General features: G+C 45.4%; 1 protein-coding gene across 1 annotated transcript in view; it reads left to right on the top strand.

The window, feature by feature from the left end:
* Positions 1–2,417: 2,417 nt before the first annotated feature.
* Positions 2,418–21,482, top strand: part of LOC138287793 (guanylyl cyclase inhibitory protein-like) — a 203,257-nt gene continuing 184,192 nt past the window's right edge. The window contains exon 1 of the mRNA XM_069228625.1: positions 2,418–2,495. Within this exon, the coding sequence (XP_069084726.1) occupies positions 2,428–2,495 (68 nt within the window). The 5' untranslated portion in view covers positions 2,418–2,427. The remainder of the gene's footprint in view (positions 2,496–21,482) is intronic.

Here is a 21,482-nt window from a genome sequence, read left to right as displayed (position 1 = left end):
TGAATTTTGTTGAATTTCGAGATGTGGGTCATAATAGCTGTGGTGGAATTCAGCGGCCGCAGCGGTGTGTTGGCGGTCTTCTGCACGGCGGTAAGCGGCTTTTACCACCAATGTTGTAATGACCCCCAAAGTGTTCTAAAATGCATCATTTGCCTCAGCATTTTGTAATCTTACCATTGAGGTGGGGGACAAATCTCCTTTGCAGAGTATTTTAAATCCTATCCAGTTGTGACTAATATTATTCGTTTAGTGTTCATAGCTTCCAGGAGAACACCCATACGCCCCAGAAAACAAACGTGGGTGGAAATTGTATATAATTTAAAATTACGCTGAAGGTTCAATGTGCTTCAAAAGGTACCATTTGCCGCAACATTCCTGATCACTTTTTTAGAGTATTCTCAAACATTTATGCACAATTGTCTCTAAATCATATCCAGTTTTAACCCATACCCAGGGCTGCTGGAATAATCTCATTATGTGGCTGTTGCATTTTCAGAATAATTATGGTATAGCTAGAGTTGCCACATAATCCCTCATCTGCTACATAATTTACAGATTTTACCAAATAAAATCAATCGCAAACAGATATAAAGCTACTTAACATGCTGCCATACATGTTGCCGATCCGTAACAGGTGTCTCCATAATTTAATAGGTCACTTTTCAGTTGCTGATTTCTGTGTCCTCCTGCTTTAACGCCCTCCGCATGCTCCGAAATATCTACAGATGGATACCCACAGAAACCAGAAGAACAGTCACCCAAGCCCTCGTAAGCAGAAAACTGGACTACGGCAATGCCCTCTATGCAGGAACCACGGCCAAACTCCAGAAGAGGCTGCAACACATCCAGAACGCCTCCGCACACCTCATCCTGGACATCCCCCGCCACTGCCACATCACAGACCACCTGAAAAACCTGCACTGGCTCCCAGTCAACAAGAGAATCACTTTCAAACTCCTCACCCACGCTCACAAAGCACTGCACAACACCAAACCAGAATACCTTAACAAACGACTCTCCTTCTACACCCCGACCCACATCTCCGCTCCACTGACCTCGCCCTCGCAACCGCCCCACGTGCTTGCAGAACTAAAACTGGCGGTAGATCATTTTCACACCTCGCCGCCAAAACGTGGAACACTCTTCCCACCCACCTGCGCCAGACCGAAGACCTCCTTACCTTCAGGAAACTTTTCAAGACCTGACTGTTCGAGCAGTAGCAGCACCTCCCCCCCTCAACTTCTCCCCCTCCCCTCCTCAGCACCTTGGGACCCTCACGAGTGAGTAGTGCGCTTTACAAATCCACTGATTGGTTGTGTCCAGGTTTTAAGTAGATTCTAAGGAAGTGAACATTTTGCCCAAACAGTAGCAGTATGGGCATAAACAAGCATTTGCAATGCAGTGGGTCTGGCGTTTGCTTGAGTTAGAGCTATTAGTGTTGTAAATTACCAACTGGACTTTTCTTGCCACATAAATTGAAAATGAAAAGTAAAACAGTTGACATAAGCAAGCCAATTCAAAGCGCTACGGCCAGCATGAGCGCGAAGGAAAGACACAAAAGGAAAAAGGCGTTTGCTCGCAGCCAAAGGTATCGGCAAATGTGCAATTATCCATGTAACAGGGTCGATGGCCAAGGCAATAACAAAACTGCCCTAAGAAGGGACAAAAGAAAAACATTTACCAAAGATGAAGTATTTCTGAAAGGTGAGCCCAGGAACCAGTGAAAGTGATGGGCGTGGGGTTGGCGTGGTTAAAAGCCACAGATAGATGACAACATATCAGAGCACTTGTGGGCACGACCTGAAAAAATGACAAAATAGTGAAGCTCTGATACCCCCACATGTGTCACATTACCCCATTTAACTAGCCTTTCTTGACATATAATTTAGTCAATCCTGCTGCATAGCTTGGTCCTTCCCTGCCGCTTGGTTACAGCGGCCCTGGGCATTGGTCTAACCTAGTGTGTAGTAACGTGACTTAACGTTGCAGTAAATGCCCAGGGAGACCTCATAAACTCCGGTAAAAGCTGCTTGCCAGCCCAACCCCTTTTTGCCACAAACCAGTGTAAGAATTCTCTGTCTTGATCTGGGTCCCGAAAAATGAGTGTCGGTACCCCTGCCTTCAGCCACCGGCTCAAATTGAGCACTCTGTCCCATCCATGATACTCCTGCAAAGGCCTACATTAATGTTCAGTGTCCAAGATTGTGCCACACTTCTGTAACTTTATGTGTGCGGCTTAAATCAGAAGTAATCACATTTGCGCCCTGTGTGTCTAATCTTGGAGTGTCTAATCTTCATCAAAAGTGAACCTGAGGATGCAGCTGACTTTGCAAAGAGCATCCCTCGATAAGCCTATGTTAATCCTTGAGCCCATATAAAGTCCAGACGTGGCGTGAGCACAACACAGACAACAGTGTTCGGTCAGGCATGGGGCAGGCTGGCACCTTACCGCGCAAGACCACCACCTATGTTTTTGAGCTGCATGAATGGTATAGGTAATTTTTGCACATATCTATTTCTTGTTGTATGATTGTTTTGTGAGATGACATGATTCGAGTCTGCTGAGAGGACGTCCGTGTTGTGATAGTGCTGGGTAGCAACCAGGTGTACTACGTAGAAACAATGGGTGTCTCAGCCAATAGTACTAATAAATCTATAGGTGCCTTTATATAATGGTTAAACCTCATGGAATCTTAAAGCTAGATGTTGGCAACAATTCAGAATCTAATCCATACTGTAGACAACGTTATGTGGCGACTATTTTCACCGACTGAGATAGAGATTGAGTTAATGACATATTGTTATGTTGTGTATGCTAATGTGTTTTGTTATGTCATGTTACGTTATTTTATGTCGTGTTATGTTAAATGCTGCTTGTACAGCCTGGCATTCACCAAAACGATGGTAGCTTGGCAGTGATATACTGAAAACATCAACTGTAAGAAAGTAGAGTAGTATTTGGGTGGGGCAGTCGCCCTCCTCAAGGCGAAGTAACACTAACGTCAGGGTGAACCCTAATTAGCTTAAGCGCAGCCTCCAGATAGTTAGCACAGAGAGCTGACAGGCGTAGTCTTTGGGAAGTGTGTAAAAAACCTATAGAGTCTCAGAACAGTAATAAAGTTACAAAAGCCAAGCAATAAAAATCCCAAACTGAATTAGCAAAATAGAGCTAAATGTAATAATCAAAAAGATACCAAAACAAAGAAAATCCAAAAACGGGTACTGGAGATATGAATTGTTAAACTTTTTAAGTAGAAATAGCAAAATAGCAACAAGAAGCACTAAACACCAGTGTTGGACCTGGCCCTTTTACAGGGTCATTCCCCAGACTTTTTGCTTTTTGACTCCTTATTTTTCTGACCTTTGTTGGCTGACGTTTTGACTCTGAGCACTTTTTCACTGCTAACCAGTGTCGTGCTCTCTCTTACAAATTTGGTATGATTGGATTATACCTGATTGGCATATTTAATTTACCTACAACTCCCTTGTAAAGTGGTATCCCTATACCCATGGCCCGTAAATTAAATGCTACTAGTGGGCCTGCAGCGCTGCTTGCGCCACCCACTGAAGTAGCCTGTCAACCCTATCTAAGGCCTGCTAGCGCAGAGCCTGTGTGCACAGTTTCCTGCCATAGGGACCTGGCATCTAAATTTACTTGCCAGGCCCAGAACTCCCCTTTTACTACATGTAAGTCACCCCTAAGGTACGCCCTAGCTAGCCCTTTGGGCAGGGTGCCATGTATGTAGAAGGAAGGACATGTGCCATGTAGCATGGCCTGTCCTGGTAGTGACAAACAGCCTAACTTGGTGTCTCACTGCTGTGAGGGCTGCCTCCTCATAGGATTGCATTGGAAATGCCCTGCCTTATGTGTAAGGGGTATTGTCTGATTTATGAGGGGTAGCGTAGGCATGTTTGGTGTGGTTGTGACAGTGGTAAGAAATGCTGCTTACTGGTGTAGGTGTATTTTTTATTACTATCACAGAAATGCCACTTCTAGAAAGTGCGCATTTATCTGTGCTTATAACTTTGGTGTTTTGCAGCTTGTCTCCAATCAACGTCTGGGCAGACTGACAGTTGGGGCTTTGTGCATACTTCTCAGACAGCCTGAACACAGGGAGGGTGGAGGTGACACACAGGTGCATCTACATATTGTAAAGCCTTCCTGGGCTGAGAGAAGGGAGAGGCGGGGCACACCTGCATTTGTAAAGTCTTTGCCCTGGCCTCACACAATAGGGTCGTTAACCCCCCACTGATGTTTGGAGCCTGTGCTGAAAGGAGAGAGGGGGCACTCCCAGAACCAGTTGTAACTGGCTGGAACCTCCTCTCCCTACCACTGTAAAACACTGTAAGAACTGACTATAAGTACAGGGGAATTTTCCCCACAATTTGAACATTCTTGGAACTTGAAACTAGACACAGAATGCTGAGGAATGGACTCACCAGGAAACCACCTTGGACTGCTGCTGCTGTGCTGACCTGTGACCTGCCTGGTCACTAGAAGGACTGGCACCACCTGCACCCCTTGTGCTGGCCTGTAGCTGGGCCCACCAACCCTGTGCTCCCTTGTCTCCTTGGTTGCTCCCAGGGGCAGGGTGCTGTGCCCCTGACCCCTGTACCGATCTCTGTAGGTCTTGACTAAGCGCTGGAAAGAGCGCTCTCTTGGAACTGCAGAAGAGGATCACTGCCGCAGCCCGGGCTTTAACATTGCCCTAAGCAGTCTGAAAAGCACTTTACCTCTGTCCAAGGACACCACCGCAGCCCGGGTCTCAAAACTTACTTTAGCGCTTTGGAAGTGCTTGATTTACTCCCCCGGATCACTGCCGCAGCCGGGTTTGTCAATTTACTCAGAGTGCGGGGATCGCACTTTGCTCAGTGCCCCCGGAGCACACAAACAAAGGGTCCGGAGCAAGCGTGCTCCTCTCGGCAACCCCGAGGCACCTCCCACTTCTGGGAGCGCCCCCGGGGCACCAGCCGCCTACGATCCTGCAGGAAGCCTCCCGGTGGCTCGGGAGCGGCTTCCCTGACTCGAGCACCACATCAGGTGCAGGCGAGTGTTTCTCTCGGGCCCCCGGAGGGGTCCGAGCTCCCTTTCACCCCGAGGCTGGACTCGGGGAAGGCGCGGGGAGCGCCCCCCTTTCCCGGTCGCTGCGCAAGGAGCAGGACGCTCTTTTTTTGGGCATCTTTGTACACCTAGCCCAAAAATCGGGAAGAGAGACCTCGACGAAGGTCCGTTCTCGCCTTTACTCCGCAATTGTTGCTGGGCCACGCCCGGCCCCCACCCAACGGACAGGGTGTGAGGAGGTCGAGGCAGGCCCCCACCACGAGGTAGGCCCCCAAGTGCCTCTTCAGCCAGAAACCAGGTACTCTTTAGGAAATCTAGGCTCTAGAAGCCTAATACAGACTTGTGGATGTTTTCTATTTCCTTCCTGGTTACTGCTTCTACATATATGTGCTTGTGTTCCTTTTATGGGCATGTCTAGCTGATATGTAATTATATGGCTTGTGATATCTTCTCTAATGGTTCTTTTATTTAGGGATTGTTCATGACAAGTGCATATATCTTTTACTCTAATTCCTGACTACTGCTTATGTTGCAGAATCCTGAGTACTTACGTGTTCTAATGTGACAACTGCATATTCTTGCAGAGTATTAGTAACTTGTGTAACATTCTGACAACTGCTAAGGTAGCAGGGTATTACTTACGTGTAATGTTGGTCTAATTATGTTATGTGCAATACAGATTATTTTTACATAGCTCAGTGTTGTGCTTACTTTGTGGTGTACATTTTGCGTCATGTGTGTTGTGTGTGTTGTGCAAACGCTTTACACATTGCCTCCGGGTTAAGCCTGACTGCTCGTGCCAAGCTACCAAGGGGGTGAGCAGGGGTTATCTTGGATGTGTAACTCCCTAGCCTGACTAGAGTTGGTAGGTTCTGCCTGGCTGAGGTGCATACCCTAGCCAACCAGAAACCCCATTTCTAACAACCAGTAATAAATTATGGAATAAAGATTGGGACCTAGGTGTGATTTGAGGCTGACCGCAATGTACTTGGTTGGATACATCAAGAGGATTGGTCCCAGTGAAAGTCTAGAAATCAAAAAGTTCAAAAATGCTTCTAAGTCATACTTAAAAAAAGGGAATATGTAACTTTAAAAAAAAAGCACTGCATCTTCTTCTAAGACCTAATGCAGGATAGGACTTTGTCACTTTTTAAAAAGAAAAATCCTTCCAGGGCTGGATGACGCTGAACTCCACCCATCACTGTGAAACAGAAGACTGGATGCCTGACATAGATTGGTCACACTGGCACTCTGGAGCTTTGGAGATTTCTTGCTGAAAATGCCCACAGAATGGGACACTCACAAGGTGTCTGGGTGGGAATACTCACCCCAGGATCAAGAACAAAACATTAAAAATTGAAACGAGGCACGCAGCGTGAAGCCGCACACCAGGAAAAGCAAACATCAGCTTTCCCTGGCTCAACAGAAAAGATGCTCATTCATTAGATACTGGGCCTGGCTGGAGCACCCAATAATGCCATGTGGGGCTTGCCATTTTTAATATTCCTTTTGCCTAGCGATGGCCCTCAGGGCATCAGGGGCACCACCATCTAATTTAAAAAGTGTTGTGGGGAGCTGTAGAAGTGATAGCAGCCCCCATGAAGTAAACTTTGGACAACTGACTCCACGTTTGCGGAGTCCAGGAAACCATGAACCTTTGGGATTTTTACTAAATTCTTTGAAGCACTGCCAAGGCTAAAGCTTTTGGTCTGCAGCTAAGCATGCAGTGCTTTGTAAGGGTGTATTGTATGGCTGCCTCTGTTATGGCCTAAATATGTTTAACCCCTTCGCTGCTAGGGCTTTTCCCCTCCTGTGCCAGCCATTTTTTTGCTATTTAGGGCAGTTTGAGCTTAGGCCCTCTTAACTATTTCTCCACATAAGCTACCCATGCCAAATTTGCGTCCCTTTTTTCCAACATCCTAGGGATTCTAGAGGTACCCAGACTTTGTGGGTTCCCCTGAAGGAGACCAAGAAATTAGCCAAAATACAGCAAAAAAATCGTTTTTTTTTTAAAATGGGAAAAAAGGGATGCAGAAGAAGGCTTGTGATTTTTTCCCCTGAAAATGGCATCAACAAAGAGTTTGCGATGGTAAAATCACCATCTTCCCAGCTTTCAGGAACAGGCAGACTTGAATTAGAAAACCCAATTTTTCAACACAATTTAGACATTTTACTGGGACATACCCCATTTTTACTATTTTTTGTGCTTTCAGCCTCCTTCCAGTTAGTGACAGAAATGGGTGAGAAACCAATGCTGTATCCCAGAAAGCTAAACATTTCTGAAAAGTAGAGAAAATTTTGAATTTGGCAAGGGGTCATTTGTGTAGATCCTACAAGTGTTTCCAACCGAAAATAACAGCTGAGATAAAAGAATATTGAAATTGAGGTGAAAAGAACAGCAATTTTTCTCCACATTTTACTGTGTAACTTTTTCCTGAAAACAATATACCGTTACATCAGCTGGACTCTTCTGGATGTGGGGATATATAGGGTTTGTAGGTTTATCAAGAACCCTAGGTACCCAAAGCCAATAAATGAGCTGCACCTTGCAATGGGTTTTCATTCTATACTGGGTATACAGCAATTCATTTGCTGAAATATAAAAAGTGAAAAATAGGTATCAAGAAAACCTTTGTATTTCCAAAATGGCCACAAGATAAGTTGTTGAGAAGCAGTGGTTATTTGCACATCTCTGAATTCCGGGGTGCCCATACTAGCATGTGAATTACAGGGTATTTCTCAAATAGACGTCTTTTTTTGCACACTGTCTTACATTTGGAAGGAACAAATGTAGAGAAAGACAAGGGGCAATAACACTTGTTTTCCTATTCTGTCCCCCCCCCAAGTCTCCCGATAAAAATGGTACCTCACTTGGGTGGGTAGGCCTAGCACCCGCGACAGAAAATGACCGAAAACACAACGTTAACACATCATATTTTCACAAAGAAAACAGAGGTGTTTTTTGCAAAGTGCCTAGCTATGGATTTTGGCCTCTAGCTCAGCCGACACCTAGGGAAACCTAGCAAACCTGCACAGTTTTGAAAACTAGACACCTAGGGGAATCCAAGATGGGGTGACTTGAGGGGCTCTGACCAGGTTCTGTTACCCAGAATCCTTTGCAAACCTCAAAATTTGGCCCAAAAAACACTTTTTCCTCTCATTTCGGTGACAGAAAGTCCTGGAATCAGAGAGGAGCCACAAATTTCCTTCCACCCAGCGTTCCCTCAAGTCTCCAAATAAAAATGGTGCCTCACTTTTGTGGGTAGGCCTACTGCCCACGAAAGGAAATGCCCCAAAACACTATCTGGACACATCAAAATTATCAAACACAAAACTACCTGTTTTTGCGGGGGGAGCACCTGCGTTTTTGGTCTCGGGCTCAGCAGCCATCTAGGGAAACCTACCAGGCCCAGACATTTCTGAAAACTAGACACCGAGAGAGTCCAGGGAGGTTTGACTTGCGTAGATCCCCAGAATCCTTAGCAAACCTCAAACTTAGCAAAAAAATCAATTCTTCCCACATTTCTGTGTGGGATCACCGCACCAGGACAAATTTCCTACCACCCAACATTACCCTCAGTCTCCCAGTAAAAATGATACCTCACTTGTATAGGTGGGCCAAGTGCTTGTGACAAGGAAGAGCCAAAAACATGTCGAAATTGAGGGGGAACCAAAGCGGGTCCAGAAGGACAGTTTGAAAAAAAACATTTTTAGGCTGACAAGTGCAGCAGAATTTTTATCGGTATAGATGAGACAGTGCTGGGTGGTAGGAATTTTGTGGATTCCTGCAGATTCCGGAAGGTTCCATCACAAAAACGTGGGAAAAATGTGTGATTTCCAGCAAAGTTGGAGGTTTGCAGGGCATTGTCGGTAAGAAAATGGTGTGGGTGCATGTGAAACACACCACCCTGGAATCACCCAGATGTTAAGTTTTCAGATGGGTTTTGTGGAGTTTTCTACATGGCAGCGTCCCAAAGTCCATAAAGTGCAGCCCTCACCATTCCAAGTGGGACGATTTTGAGAGTTAGCCAAGCTCTCATGACCCAAATATAAAACCAAAACCCAAAATAATCAAACGTCTTCTTGCTTGCTGTGGGATAAGATGTTTTAGAGTGCGGGGGAGAGCTGAAAGACTGTTACCCCTTCTGTTGGGGTGGGGGCATAACCAGGTCCATACTGGTTGGTAGCCACCACCCCACTATTTTTTTTTTTTTTTTTAATTCCCTGGCCTCTAGTAGACTTTCTTCCCCCCGGGATGTGGATCAGGGGTAATGGCCTCATCTGCCCACTGGTGGGCAGAACATCTTTGGCCCCATTTATTTGGGGTGGGGGTATGGCCATACCCAACCCTCTTATTTTGGAGAAGAAAAAAAACTTCCCTGGTCTCTGGTGGGCTTTCTGCCCCCCCTTGGGGGCAGATGGGCCTTCCAAAAAAGGGCCAATCTGCCTCCAAGGGGGGCAGATATGGTCAACAGTAATGTGCCCCCATGGGGAGCGACCCTTACCCAAGGTGCTTCCCCCTAAAGAAAACACACATACACACATACCAATCCCTGGTGCCTAAGTGGTTTCTGCCCCCCCCCCCCCGGGGCAGATCGGCCTAAGAGAAATACGCCAATCTACCCGCAAGGGGAGCAGAAATGGCCAAAAATAAATGTGCCCCCCCCCCCAGGGGAGCGACCCTTGCCTAAGGGGTCGCTCCCCACCTCTAAAAAAACAAAACAAAAAAAAGTTATCCCTGGTGCCTAGACGTTTTCGCCCCCACTGGCCTAATAACAATAGGCTGATCTGCCCCAGGGGGGCAGAAATGGCCTAAAATATATTTGGCTCTCCCCCGGGGAGCGACCCTTGCCTAAGGGGTTGCTTCCCTTGCATGAAATTGGCGCACAAAAACAAATCCTCGGTGCCTAAGTGGTTTCTGCCCCCCCTTGGGGGCCGATTGGCCTAACAGAAATGGTCTAAATACAATTTGCCCCCCAGGGGAGCAACCCTTGTCTAAGGGGTCGCTCCCCACCTCTAAAAAAAAAAACAAAAAAAATGATCTCTAGTGCCTAGAGGTTTCTGCCCCCCTGGGCGCAGATCGGCCGAATAACAATCGGTCGATCTGCCACCAGGGGGCGCAGAAAAGGCCTTGAACATAGTTGTCCGCTGGGGAGCGACCCTTGCCTAAGGGGTCGCTCCCCTTATGCCAGTTTCCTTTATGAAAATAAATCCCTAACGTCTAGTGGCCATTTCAGAAGCCGGATCGCTTTATGATCCGTCTTCTCAAATGCTCTGAGAGACTTCAAAGGGAAGGAAATTCCTTTCCTTACCTTTGAAACCTCTCAGGCCCCCGTCACATGATCGGAAGAGAAATGCAAAGCATTTCTCTTCCGATCGCGCTGGAAGTGGCCTCTGATGAGGTCAGTGCACAAATGCGCACTGATGTCATCAGACGTCACTGGGGGGGTCGGGTGGAAGGGGAAGGGCTTCCCCTTCCATCTTTGCCTTGGGGGGGTGGGAGGGAAGCCCGCGGAGGGAGCGCTAGCGCTCCCTCTTAGCTCCATGCCATTACGTTCCTGGTACAGCAGGGGTTAAGTAAAGCACATGGTGATCAGTACACTCTAGGGGCTGTATCTATGATTGCATTTTATGTGTTCAAGAAGTGATGTCCTCTATGGGCTGTTTTCATGACTGCATTTTATATGGCTTGAATATATATATAGCACACAGACATGTGTTTCAATCATTTTAAAATGCTTTATTGGCATAATAATGTTGACAGTAATTATTGATCAAGGTGGATATGCTTGATTAACTTTAATAAGTGCATGTACACATAATTAATATGGATTATTGCATTTATGTCCAAAATGATGGTGTTTTTAGCATGTGATTTGTTGATCTTTAACCTTTGACCATGCCCCTAGACTTACCTTATATGTTGGAATGACCCTTTGGGGGTGGTCAAAGGTGATTAAGCAATCTCATCTTTGGTATTCTCCATCTGTGTAATGTATATATTTGTAAACTAATGCGCAGTATTAAGTAGTGTGCTTTTGATAAATGTACTTTTCCTTTTTTTTAAGGTAAAAGCACTGCCTGGGCAATCATTTACTGAGTGTTATTAGTGCATGCCACAGAATGGTGATTACTAGTCAGCAGTACCTCCTGCAACGGGGTGCTTGGTTCCTAGTGAGGGGAGATTGGGGACCTATTACTTGTGTAGTCCACACAACTAATAGTCCAATTTCCTACAATCATAAACACAAAATGTATGCTTAGCACAATAAAAGGTTTTTTTTTTTTTAACTATGCAATATTTTTATTTCAACTTTCCCTTTTCTTTTTTGTGAAATGACTAGACACTTTTTAATTACAGTAGTGTGAATATAGTAAATATTTTGCATGCTTGGTCCATGCACAGCATGTAGAGTGTTTTAATCCTGGCATTTCAGTCAACAAATCAATGCAATCAAGTAGTTGTGGTCTTCCTTTGTTTCACTTACCAATGTTTTTGATAAAAAATGATCTCTAAAGGGAAAGTTCAGGACACATTGCTTGCTGTAGAAAGAGTGTAGGAAATTGGGTTTTTGATTGACAGGGACAAAGTCCTTTCTGGATCAACAACCGCAATTCCTGTCAGGGGTAACCACAAAAGTTACGAAATTAACCTGTGCTTAACACTTTGGTAGCTTGGCACAGAAACAGTCAAGCTTAACTTAGAGGCACTATGTAACAAACAGTAATAAATAAAATGACACCAATATGAATTAAATCCAATCAATGAAACCAGAGTTATGAATTTGGAAGGCTTTAAGCCTACAATAGCACTTAAACAAATGAAAGCGCCAACTGTGGGTATCTGGATGTGTAAGATCGGGGCAAAGTGAAAAGTTTAGGCCGAACGCAGTGGAGCACTCTTTGGCTACACAAGGTGTATTGGACCCAGTCTCGGCTTACCTTTGGACTTAGAAGAATTTTCATAGAAAAGTTGCTGAGAAGGTAAAGTTCAGCAGGGGCAGGCAGCCACTGACGTTTCAGGAGGAGGCGTCATTGTCAGGAAGCTGCTAGATGGAGTTACGATGAAGATTTCTGTGTCCTGCCTTTGTCACTTAATTGGAAGTTGAAAATCTTCAGCGGGATGAAGCTTCAGGTTGTAGCCAATGTGGGTTCCACGAGGCTGGATAACTTAGGCGAGAGGTCCCACTGAACAGGATTTGCTGCTGTGGAGAAGAATGTAGCGGAAGCTACCACAGAGTCAGGCCAACCGGAGAAGCACCTTGGGTGGATTGACAAGCAGGTAGGTCCGGTCTTCTGCCGGTTCTCAGGCTACTTTTTAGTGGACATATTTCTAAGTCCCAACTTTAGGGTTAGTCAGGAGCAGCAGCTTCGACACCACCACCAAGGTCCAGGACTGGAGAGACATCACTTGAGGGCTCTCAAGCAGAGGTGAGGTACAAGATCAAGGTCCCTGGAGCTTGCTATGTAGCTCACACAGGAGGCCTGCCAACTCAAGGCTCATCTCAAGCAGCAGGGCAGTCCAATACTTATACCTCATGCCAGCCTTTGAAGTGAGGGTAGCATCAAAGCTACCGCCCACATCTGGTTCTGGAAAGTTCTTTCATTCTCCTGCCCAGGCTCCACGTCTTCTTGGGTGACAAAAGATTGGTGTCAGGTACCTTTGTAAGCATGCTGGAGGCAGGCCTTCAAAATGTTAGTGGAGCAGAAAATAGCTCCACCTCACCCATCCAGTCAGGATAGCCCATCTTGCCAACATTTAGTCCCTCTTTGTCTCACTGTCTGGGAAAAAATACACAAAGGCTAAATGCCAAGCCATTCACAGTCATGTAACCAAGGACTTGGCTACAGGCACTGTAAAGAAATGGCTCCCTGTTGCAGTTACCCCCCACTTTTTGCCTGATACTGATGCTGACTTGACTGAGAAGTGTGCTGGGACCCTGCTAACCAGGCCCCAGCACCAGTGTTCCTTCACCTAAAATGTACCATTGTATCCACAATTGGCACACCCTGGCATTCAGATAAGTCCCTTGTAACTGGTACTTCTAGTACCAAGGGCCCTGATGCCAAGGAAGGTCTCTAAGGGCTGCAGCATGTCTTATGCCACCCTAGAGACCCCTCACTCAGCACAGACACACTGCTTACAAGCCTGTGTGTGCTAGTGAGAACAAAATGAGTAAGTCGACATGGCACTCCCCTCAGGGTGCCATGCCAGCTTCTCACTGCCTATGCAGTATAGGTAAGACACCCCTCTAGCAGGCTTTACAGCCCTAAGGCAGGGTGCACTATACCATAGGTGAGGGTACCAGTGCATGAGCACTGCGCCCCTACAGTGTCTAAACAAAACCTTAGACATTGTAAGTGCAGGGTAGCCATAAGAGTATATGGTCTGGGAGTTTGTCAAACACGAACTCCACAGCACCATAATGGCTACACTGAAAACTGGGAAGTTTGGTATCAAACTTCTCAGCACAATAAATGCACACTGACGCCAGTGTACATTTTATTGTAAAATACACCACAGAGGGCACCTTAGAGGTGCCCCCTGAAACTTAACCAACTAGCTGTGTAGGCTGACTGGTTCCAGCAGCCTGCCACACTAGAGACATGTTGCTGGCCCCATGGGGAGAGTGCCTTTGTCACTCTGAGGCCAGTAACAAAGCCTGCACTGGGTGGAGATGCTAACACCTCCCCCAGGCAGGAGCTGTGACACCTGGCGGTGAGCCTCAAAGGCTCACCCCTTTGTCACAGCCCAGCAGGGCACTCCAGCTTAGTGGAGTTGCCCGCCCCCTCCGGCCACGGCCCCCACTTTTGGCGGCAAGGCTGGAGGGAACAAAGAAAGCAACAAGGAGGAGTCACTGGCCAGTCAGGACAGCCCCTAAGGTGTCCTGAGCTGAGGTGACTCTGACTTTTAGAAATCCTCCATCTTGCAGATGGAGGATTCCCCCAATAGGGTTAGGATTGTGACCCCCTCCCCTTGGGAGGAGGCACAAAGAGGGTGTACCCACCCTCAGGGCTAGTAGCCATTGGCTACTAACCCCCCAGACCTAAACACGCCCTTAAATTTAGTATTTAAGGGCTACCCTGAACCCTAGAAAATTAGATTCCTGCAACTACAAGAAGAAGGACTGCCTAGCTGAAAACCCCTGCAGAGGAAGACCAGAAGACGACAACTGCCTTGGCTCCAGAAACTCACCGGCCTGTCTCCTGCCTTCCAAAGATCCTGCTCCAGCGACGCCTTCCAAAGGGACCAGCGACCTCGACATCCTCTGAGGACTGCCCCTGCTTCGAAAAGACAAGAAACTCCCGAGGACAGCGGACCTGCTCCAAGAAAAGCTGCAACTTTGTTTCCAGCAGCTTTAAAAAACCCTGCAAGCTCCCCGCAAGAAGCGTGAGACTTGCAACACTGCACCCGGCGACCCCGACTCGGCTGGTGGCGATCCAACACCTCAGGAGGGACCCCAGGACTACTCTAAGACTGTGAGTACAAAAACCTGTCCCCCCTGAGCCCCCACAGCGCCGCCTGCAGAGGGAATCCCGAGGCTTCCCCTGACCGCGACTCTTTGAATCCTAAGTCCCGACACCTGGGAGAGACCCTGCACCCGCAGCCCCCAGGACCTGAAGGACCGGACTTTCACTGGAGGAGTGACCCCCAGGAGTCCCTCTCCCTTGCCCAAGTGGAGGTTTCCCTGAGGAACCCCCCCCTTGCCTGCCTGCAGCGCTGAAGAGATCCCTAGATCTCCCATTGACTTCCATTACAAACCCAACGCTTGTTTCTACACTGCACCCGGCCGCCCCCGCGCTGCTGAGGGTGAAATTTCTGTGTGGGCTTGTGTCCCCCCCGGTGCCCTACAAAACCCCCCTGGTCTGCCCTCCGAAGACGCGGGTACTTACCTGCAAGCAGACCGGAACCGGGGCACCCCCTTCTCTCCATTCTAGCCTATGTGTTTTGGGCACCACTTTGAACTCTGCACCTGACCGGCCCTGAGCTGCTGGTGTGGTGACTTTGGGGTTGCTCTGAACCCCCAACGGTGGGCTACCTTGGACCAAGAACTAAGCCCTGTAAGTGTCTTACTTACCTGGTTAACCTAACAAATACTTACCTCCCCTAGGAACTGTGAAAATTGCACTGTGTCCACTTTTAAAACAGCTATTTGTGAATAACTTGAAAAGTATACATGCAATTTTTATGATTTAAAGTTCCTAAAGTACTTACCTGCAATACCTTTCGAATGAGATATTACATGTAGAATTTGAACCTGGGGTTCTTAAAATAAACTAAGAAAAGATATTTTTCTATACAAAAACCTATTGGCTGGATTTGTCTCTGAGTGTGTGTACCTCATTTATTGTCTATGTGTATGTGCAACAAATGCTTAACACTACTCCTTGGATAAGCCTACTGCTCGACCACACTACCACAAAATAGAGCATTAGTATTATCTATTTTTACCACTATTTTACCTCTAAGGGGAACCCTTGGACTCTGTGCATGCTATTCCTTACTTTGAAATAGCACATACAGAGCCAACTTCCTACAGGCACCATATGGTTAGGACAAGAGAATGCCAACTTTTTTAAAATGGCATTTTCAGAATTGTGACTTAAAATCTGACTTTACATTTTGAAATGATTTTAAATTATTATTCACTTGAGACCAAACATGACATTTCTGCCTGTTCCTAATCACAAGTTAGCAGTTATTAATTGTAAGAAGGTAACCCAATGTTATCCTATGAGCGAGTTAGCCATTACAGTAGTGTATAACAAATGTAGGAAGTTTTCACTACTGGGAAATGTAACACCTAAAAACACATGTCCTTCTTTTTAAATATAATGTATCCTAATCTGCAGGCTGTTTAGAGATTACCTTATCAATTGAAAAGAAGGATTTTATGCCTGGAAGAGGGTTTATATTGTCACGTCAACTTGGCAGTTTAAAACTGCACACAGGTTGCAGTAGTAGTCTTGAGACGTGTCTTAAAGGGCTACTGTAGTGGGTGTCACAATGTTTCCTGCAGGCCCACTAGTAGCACTTAACTTACAGGCCTTGGGTACTTGTCATACCAGTTCCCAATCAAAAGTTAGCAGTTATTAATTGTAATAAGGATGCCCAATGTTATCCAATGGAAGAGGTAGGCTGCTGGACCTGGCCCTGTTTGCAGGGCCATCCCCAATCTTTTTGCCTCCTTCCTCTTATTTGTACTGACCTGTTTGTTATGGCTTTAGGACTCTGGACACTTTACCAGTGCTAAAGTGCATATGCTCTCTGTGTAAATTGTTTTGTTCATTGGTTTATCCATGATTGACATATTTGTTTTACTTGTAAGTCCCTGGTAAAGTATACTAGAGGTGCCAGGGCCTGTAAATCAAATGCTACCAGTGGGCCTGCAGCACTGATTGTGCCACCCACATGAATAGCCCTGTAATCATGTCCGAGACCTGCCACTGCAGTGTCTGTGTGTGTAGTCTTACACTGCCAATTTGACCTGGCCACTGTACCCACTTGCCAGGCCTAAACCTTCCCTTTTCATACATATAAGGCACCCCTAAGGAAGGCCCTAGGTAGCCCCATGGGCAGTGTGCAGTGTATGCTAAAGCTTGGACATGTACTGGTGTGTTTTACATGCCCTAATAGTGAAATACTGCTAAATTTGGTTTTCACTGTTGCACTCTCTCATAGGTTAACATGGGGGCTGCCTTTAAATAATTTGAAAGTGCAGATTCCCTTTGGGAGCAGATAGAGTTTGATGTCTATGAACTCACAATTTACAAATACATCTTTTAGTAAAGTTAGTTTTTAGATTGTTAGTTTGAAAATGTCACTTTTAGAAAGTATGCATTTTCTTGCTTTAACCATTCTATGACTCTGCATGTTTGTGGTTTGCCTGTCTGGGTCAGCTTGACAGTTGGGCTATTTGTGAATCCTCTCTAGACAGTGAGACAAAGGGAGCTGGGGTGTAGCCTGCATACCCTGATGGGCCATCTGTGCTACAGTGGAAGGATGTGTGGTCACTTAAACCTGAATGGGCTGTGCCTGCCCTTTCACAATGCAGTCTCCAACCCCTTGGTGTGTGTCTGGGATGTAGCCTGGGCAAGGCAGGACCTTGTGAACAACAGAGACTTTCTTTTTTACGTTTGCCTACTTCAAAGGCAGGAGGGGGTGTAAGTAGTGGACCCAAAACCCCATTCTTTAGATTTCATCAAGATCACTGTTGGATTCAAGAGGAACCTCTGCCAAGGAGAAGAGCCGAAGAGCTGAGAAGTGCTGCCCCTGGCTGTAACTGTGCTTTGTTATGCTGTCCTGCAGTTGCTGCTTCTGCCTGTGAATTGGGACAAAGACTGGACTTTGTTGTGCATTCCTGCTTGAGAAGAATCTCCAAGGGCTTGAACTGAGCTTGCCTCCTGTTTTAAAGTCTCAGGGCCATCAAAGACTTCCTCTGCCAGCACCTGGACTCTCTGCTGGGACTCCTGCCCTGCCAAGTGGTGTCCTATAGACTCTCTGGGCCCTTGAAAGGTGAAGTTGGCAGCCTAGGAGCTGAAAATCCACAAACAGAACGCCGTGCGGGGAAATTTTCGACGCACCATCTGCAACGCAGCTGATAAATGACGCAACACCAGATTTGCGGCTTAAATCAATGCTCAACCTGCATTGCGGCTGAGAGATCGAAGCATTGCAGCTAGAGAAACAACGCGCAACACCAGCTTGCGGCTGCTAATAACGATGCAAACCCCATGCAGTGCGGTTTTCTACCACCGTGCGACTGGATTTTCCACGCATTGTGCCTGGGCATAAAAGTCAATCTTACTCTGTGTGGATCCGAGATTCCCCATCTGGAAATCGAATCATCACTCTCTTGCAAGGAAGAAAAATTACGCATCGCCACCCCGACCAGAGAAGAAACAACGCACGCTCTCCCTTGCGAGGAAGGAAATGACACTGCTGACTTTTCCGACGCATGCTCACCCGTGCAGATTCATTTTTGATGCAAACCAGATACTTTGTGCAAAATCATCGTTTCCATTGTTTTCTATGGAGTAAGGTTCTTCTTCTTTTGAAAAATCATATTTTAACTTGTGTATGTTGGATTTTTGTTGTTCTGGTCTTGTTTGATTTAGATAAATATTGGCTATTTTTCTAAACTAGTGTGGTGTCCATTTTGTAGTGTTTTCACTGTATTACTGTGTGTGTTGGTACAAATACTTTACACATTGCTTCTGAGTTAAGCCTGCCTGCTCATGCCAAGCTACCAAGGGGGTGAGTGGGGGCTAACTAGGTGTGTTTCTCCTTTGCCTTGATTAGAGTGAGTGTCCTTGCTTGGACACGGGGTAACCTGACTGCCAACCAAAGTCCCCATTTCTAACATAGGCATTACAGTATCCTATGTTATCCTGTGAGAGAGGTAGGCCTTACAGTAGCACATAACATATTTAAGAGGTTCTCACTACCAGGACAAGTAAAACCCCAAAGCACATGCCAAACATGTTTAATGTAATGTATCCTACCCTGTAGGCTGTTTAGCGGTCCCCTAAAGGAAAGTTTAGGCCTGGAAAATGGTTTATTTTGTCAGGTCAAATTTGCTCATTAAATCTGTACACACTCTGCAGTGGTAGACCTGAAACATACTTTAAAGGGCTACTGTAGTAGGTGTCACAATGTGTGTTGCAAGCCCACTAGTAGCATTTACCATGCAGGCACTGGGTACTTATACAACATACTAGGTATAATTACTAGTAAATTAAATGTGCCACTCAGTTTAAGCATGTTTTAGGGAAAAAGTCTAAGCACTTTAGCACTGGTTAGTAGTGGTAAAAAAGCACAGGTTAGTAGTGATAAAGTGTACTGAGTCCTAATGCCAACAAAAACAAATTTCAGAAAACAAGAGGAGTGTTTGGAAGTGACCCTTCAGAGATGCCCAAGTCTAACAAGAAGCCACCTAGAAAATATAACTGAATTATATGTTAGTATTAAAGAAATTAAATTACTAAATTGTTGCTCTACACATGTATAAATACAGCAAGAATGCCAAAGATGGAATAGGGCATGCAGAGAGTGCTGCATTGTTACAGACAAGTATTTATTCTAAAAGTGCAATATTTGAAAGGGCATGGACACTGAAGTACCCCATTCCACAGTAGAAGTAATCTTTGTATTGAGAGGAAAGGGAGTGAACGTGCTTTGACACTAATCTTTTCTCTACCTAAGATTTGATACTTTCAGTATTGTGTCTAAAGACCAAATGGAAATGAAATCTCCATTCATCCTTCAGTGCGTCCCTCTTTATCTCCTCCTGTCTCTTAGCTCTTCTACATGCACCCGATTGCATGCTGACTGACTACATCCCTGTTGTGTGGAACAGTAGGAGTGACTCTATGTTTTTTGTTTGTGTGCATCAGCCCCAATGTGTGGGTTTGTGGCTGAGGGAAAATGGTTTGCAGTCAGTCCTTGTTTCTTTACACTGCTGAGTCTATGATTGATTTATACTTCCTACCCTTTCCAACATATGCAGCCTATTTTCCTCTGCCTCTTCCTTCTTGCAAACTAGAAACCTAAGGTCCATTACCCATTATTTCTCTATTTTGGGGAAGCTCATTTATTCACAAAGCTGCTCCCTTATTCCCTCTTTTGTGATTTTCTATCATGTTTAGTCATCTGTGACAATTTTAGGATAGTACTATACCAGCTAACAAGTAATATCCTGCCTCTTAGCCTGTTTGTATTGATGGCTGCATATCAGGAGGGATATGCACATAACTGCCTATTGTTCTGGTAGTCTGCATGCTTCCCCTAACAAAACGCCAGTCTGATTGGCTTAGCCAATGATGTGGTACTTCTGGGCTAATAGTGTATTTCAAATGGCAACTATTCGATATCAGATTATTTGGCTCCAGAGAGACCGAGATTAATCAGTTAACCAAGTTTCAAACTTCTCCACGTTTCACTGAGTCAGAGTTCATGGTGTTGTGGTTAACAAATAAATATTGTCTACAAAAAGCTGTGCAAATACAGCCTTTCACAAGACCTAGAAGGCTGTAGTGAAGGGGTCATAGTGCTCAAAACATATTGGTGTGGGTGTTGAGTCTGTAGGGAGTTCAGTCTCTCTGGTGGAAATAGACAATGGGCCTCATTACGACCTTGGTGGGTGGGATACTCTGCCACAAACGTGACGGATTTCCCTTTGCCGTTTTATGAGTTCCTTAGGGTATAATGGAACTTGTAATACAGCGGACGGGATATCCGTCACGTTGGTGGCAGAGTAATCACCTCTGTCAAGGTCATAATCAAGCCCTAACTCTGTACACTAGAAGGCTACACAGTCAGTGCCAGTGATGTGTAGTACCATGATAGGTCGCATAAGGAATACTAATATTCACAGGTAATGGCAGGGATGATTGGACACATTTAAGTGATATTCGGTACGATGTCTAAATATCACTTGGGGTCACCAGGGCCGCCTTCCATGATGGACTTCAATGTGGCAAAAGCACTGGCCCATGTCTGTGATTAAGCCAAACATCACTTTTTTTTTTTTGCTGCAATAGTCCCAGGCCTCAGAGACTTACACTATATTAAATTAAGTTACCATCTACCTCTCAGCACATCCCCATTTACAAGGAGACTGAGCTGACAATGTGTCAGGGATTAATTCTGAAACATTCAATGTTGTAGAAGTACTTTAGTAGTTATTGTTCCGGGCCAGGCCAGCATTAACTATGGTTAAGATATGAACTTATGTTGTAAGAGATTTTGGGTCAGATGTACGAAGAGTTTTTAAGGATTCAATGTGACATTTGCAACCGCAAGACTTTTTCTGATATATCAACCTCAGATTGTGATTTGTAATGCATACTCGATTCTCAATTTGGTTTTGCGGCCATATACCAATTTGTTATTTAGAAAGGGCATGTTTAGGGTGTCCCTTTGAATTTCTTAGTCATAGTGGTATTTACTAATGTTTTGCAACCAATATTCAGGTCACAAAACATTAACCTCAAAGGAGGTGGTTAGCCATTCTTAATTTCCCCTTTGAGAATGTGAAGAAATCATATTTCTCAGAGCAGGCAGTGGTCCCACGGACCACTGCCTACTCTTACAAAATTAAAGTTAAATGTTTCTTTTTTTTTTCTTTTTTTTTTAAATGCAACCCATTTTCCTTTATGGAAAATGGCCTGCATTTTTTTTATAAAAAAGATTGCTAAATTTGAAACCAATCACAGACTTGGCAGTCTGCTGACCTCAACAGTCCACCATCCCTATGAAGGCTGTCATTCCTAAAGAGATGCAAATTGTGACCTGCCTCATTATTATTGATGAGATATTCATGAGGTAGGTCAATGTATGACCTACTAGGAATGTCTAATTAAAAAATAAAAGCAATTTGCTAAAAATCACTATTTGGAAATCGCTATTCCTAATATT

The sequence above is a fragment of the Pleurodeles waltl genome, chromosome 4_1 (genome assembly GCF_031143425.1).
Source record: "Pleurodeles waltl isolate 20211129_DDA chromosome 4_1, aPleWal1.hap1.20221129, whole genome shotgun sequence".
NCBI classification, from domain to species: domain Eukaryota; kingdom Metazoa; phylum Chordata; class Amphibia; order Caudata; family Salamandridae; genus Pleurodeles; species Pleurodeles waltl.
The sequence above is the reverse complement of the archived record's forward strand: the minus strand, read 5'-3'. Positions and strand labels throughout refer to the sequence as shown.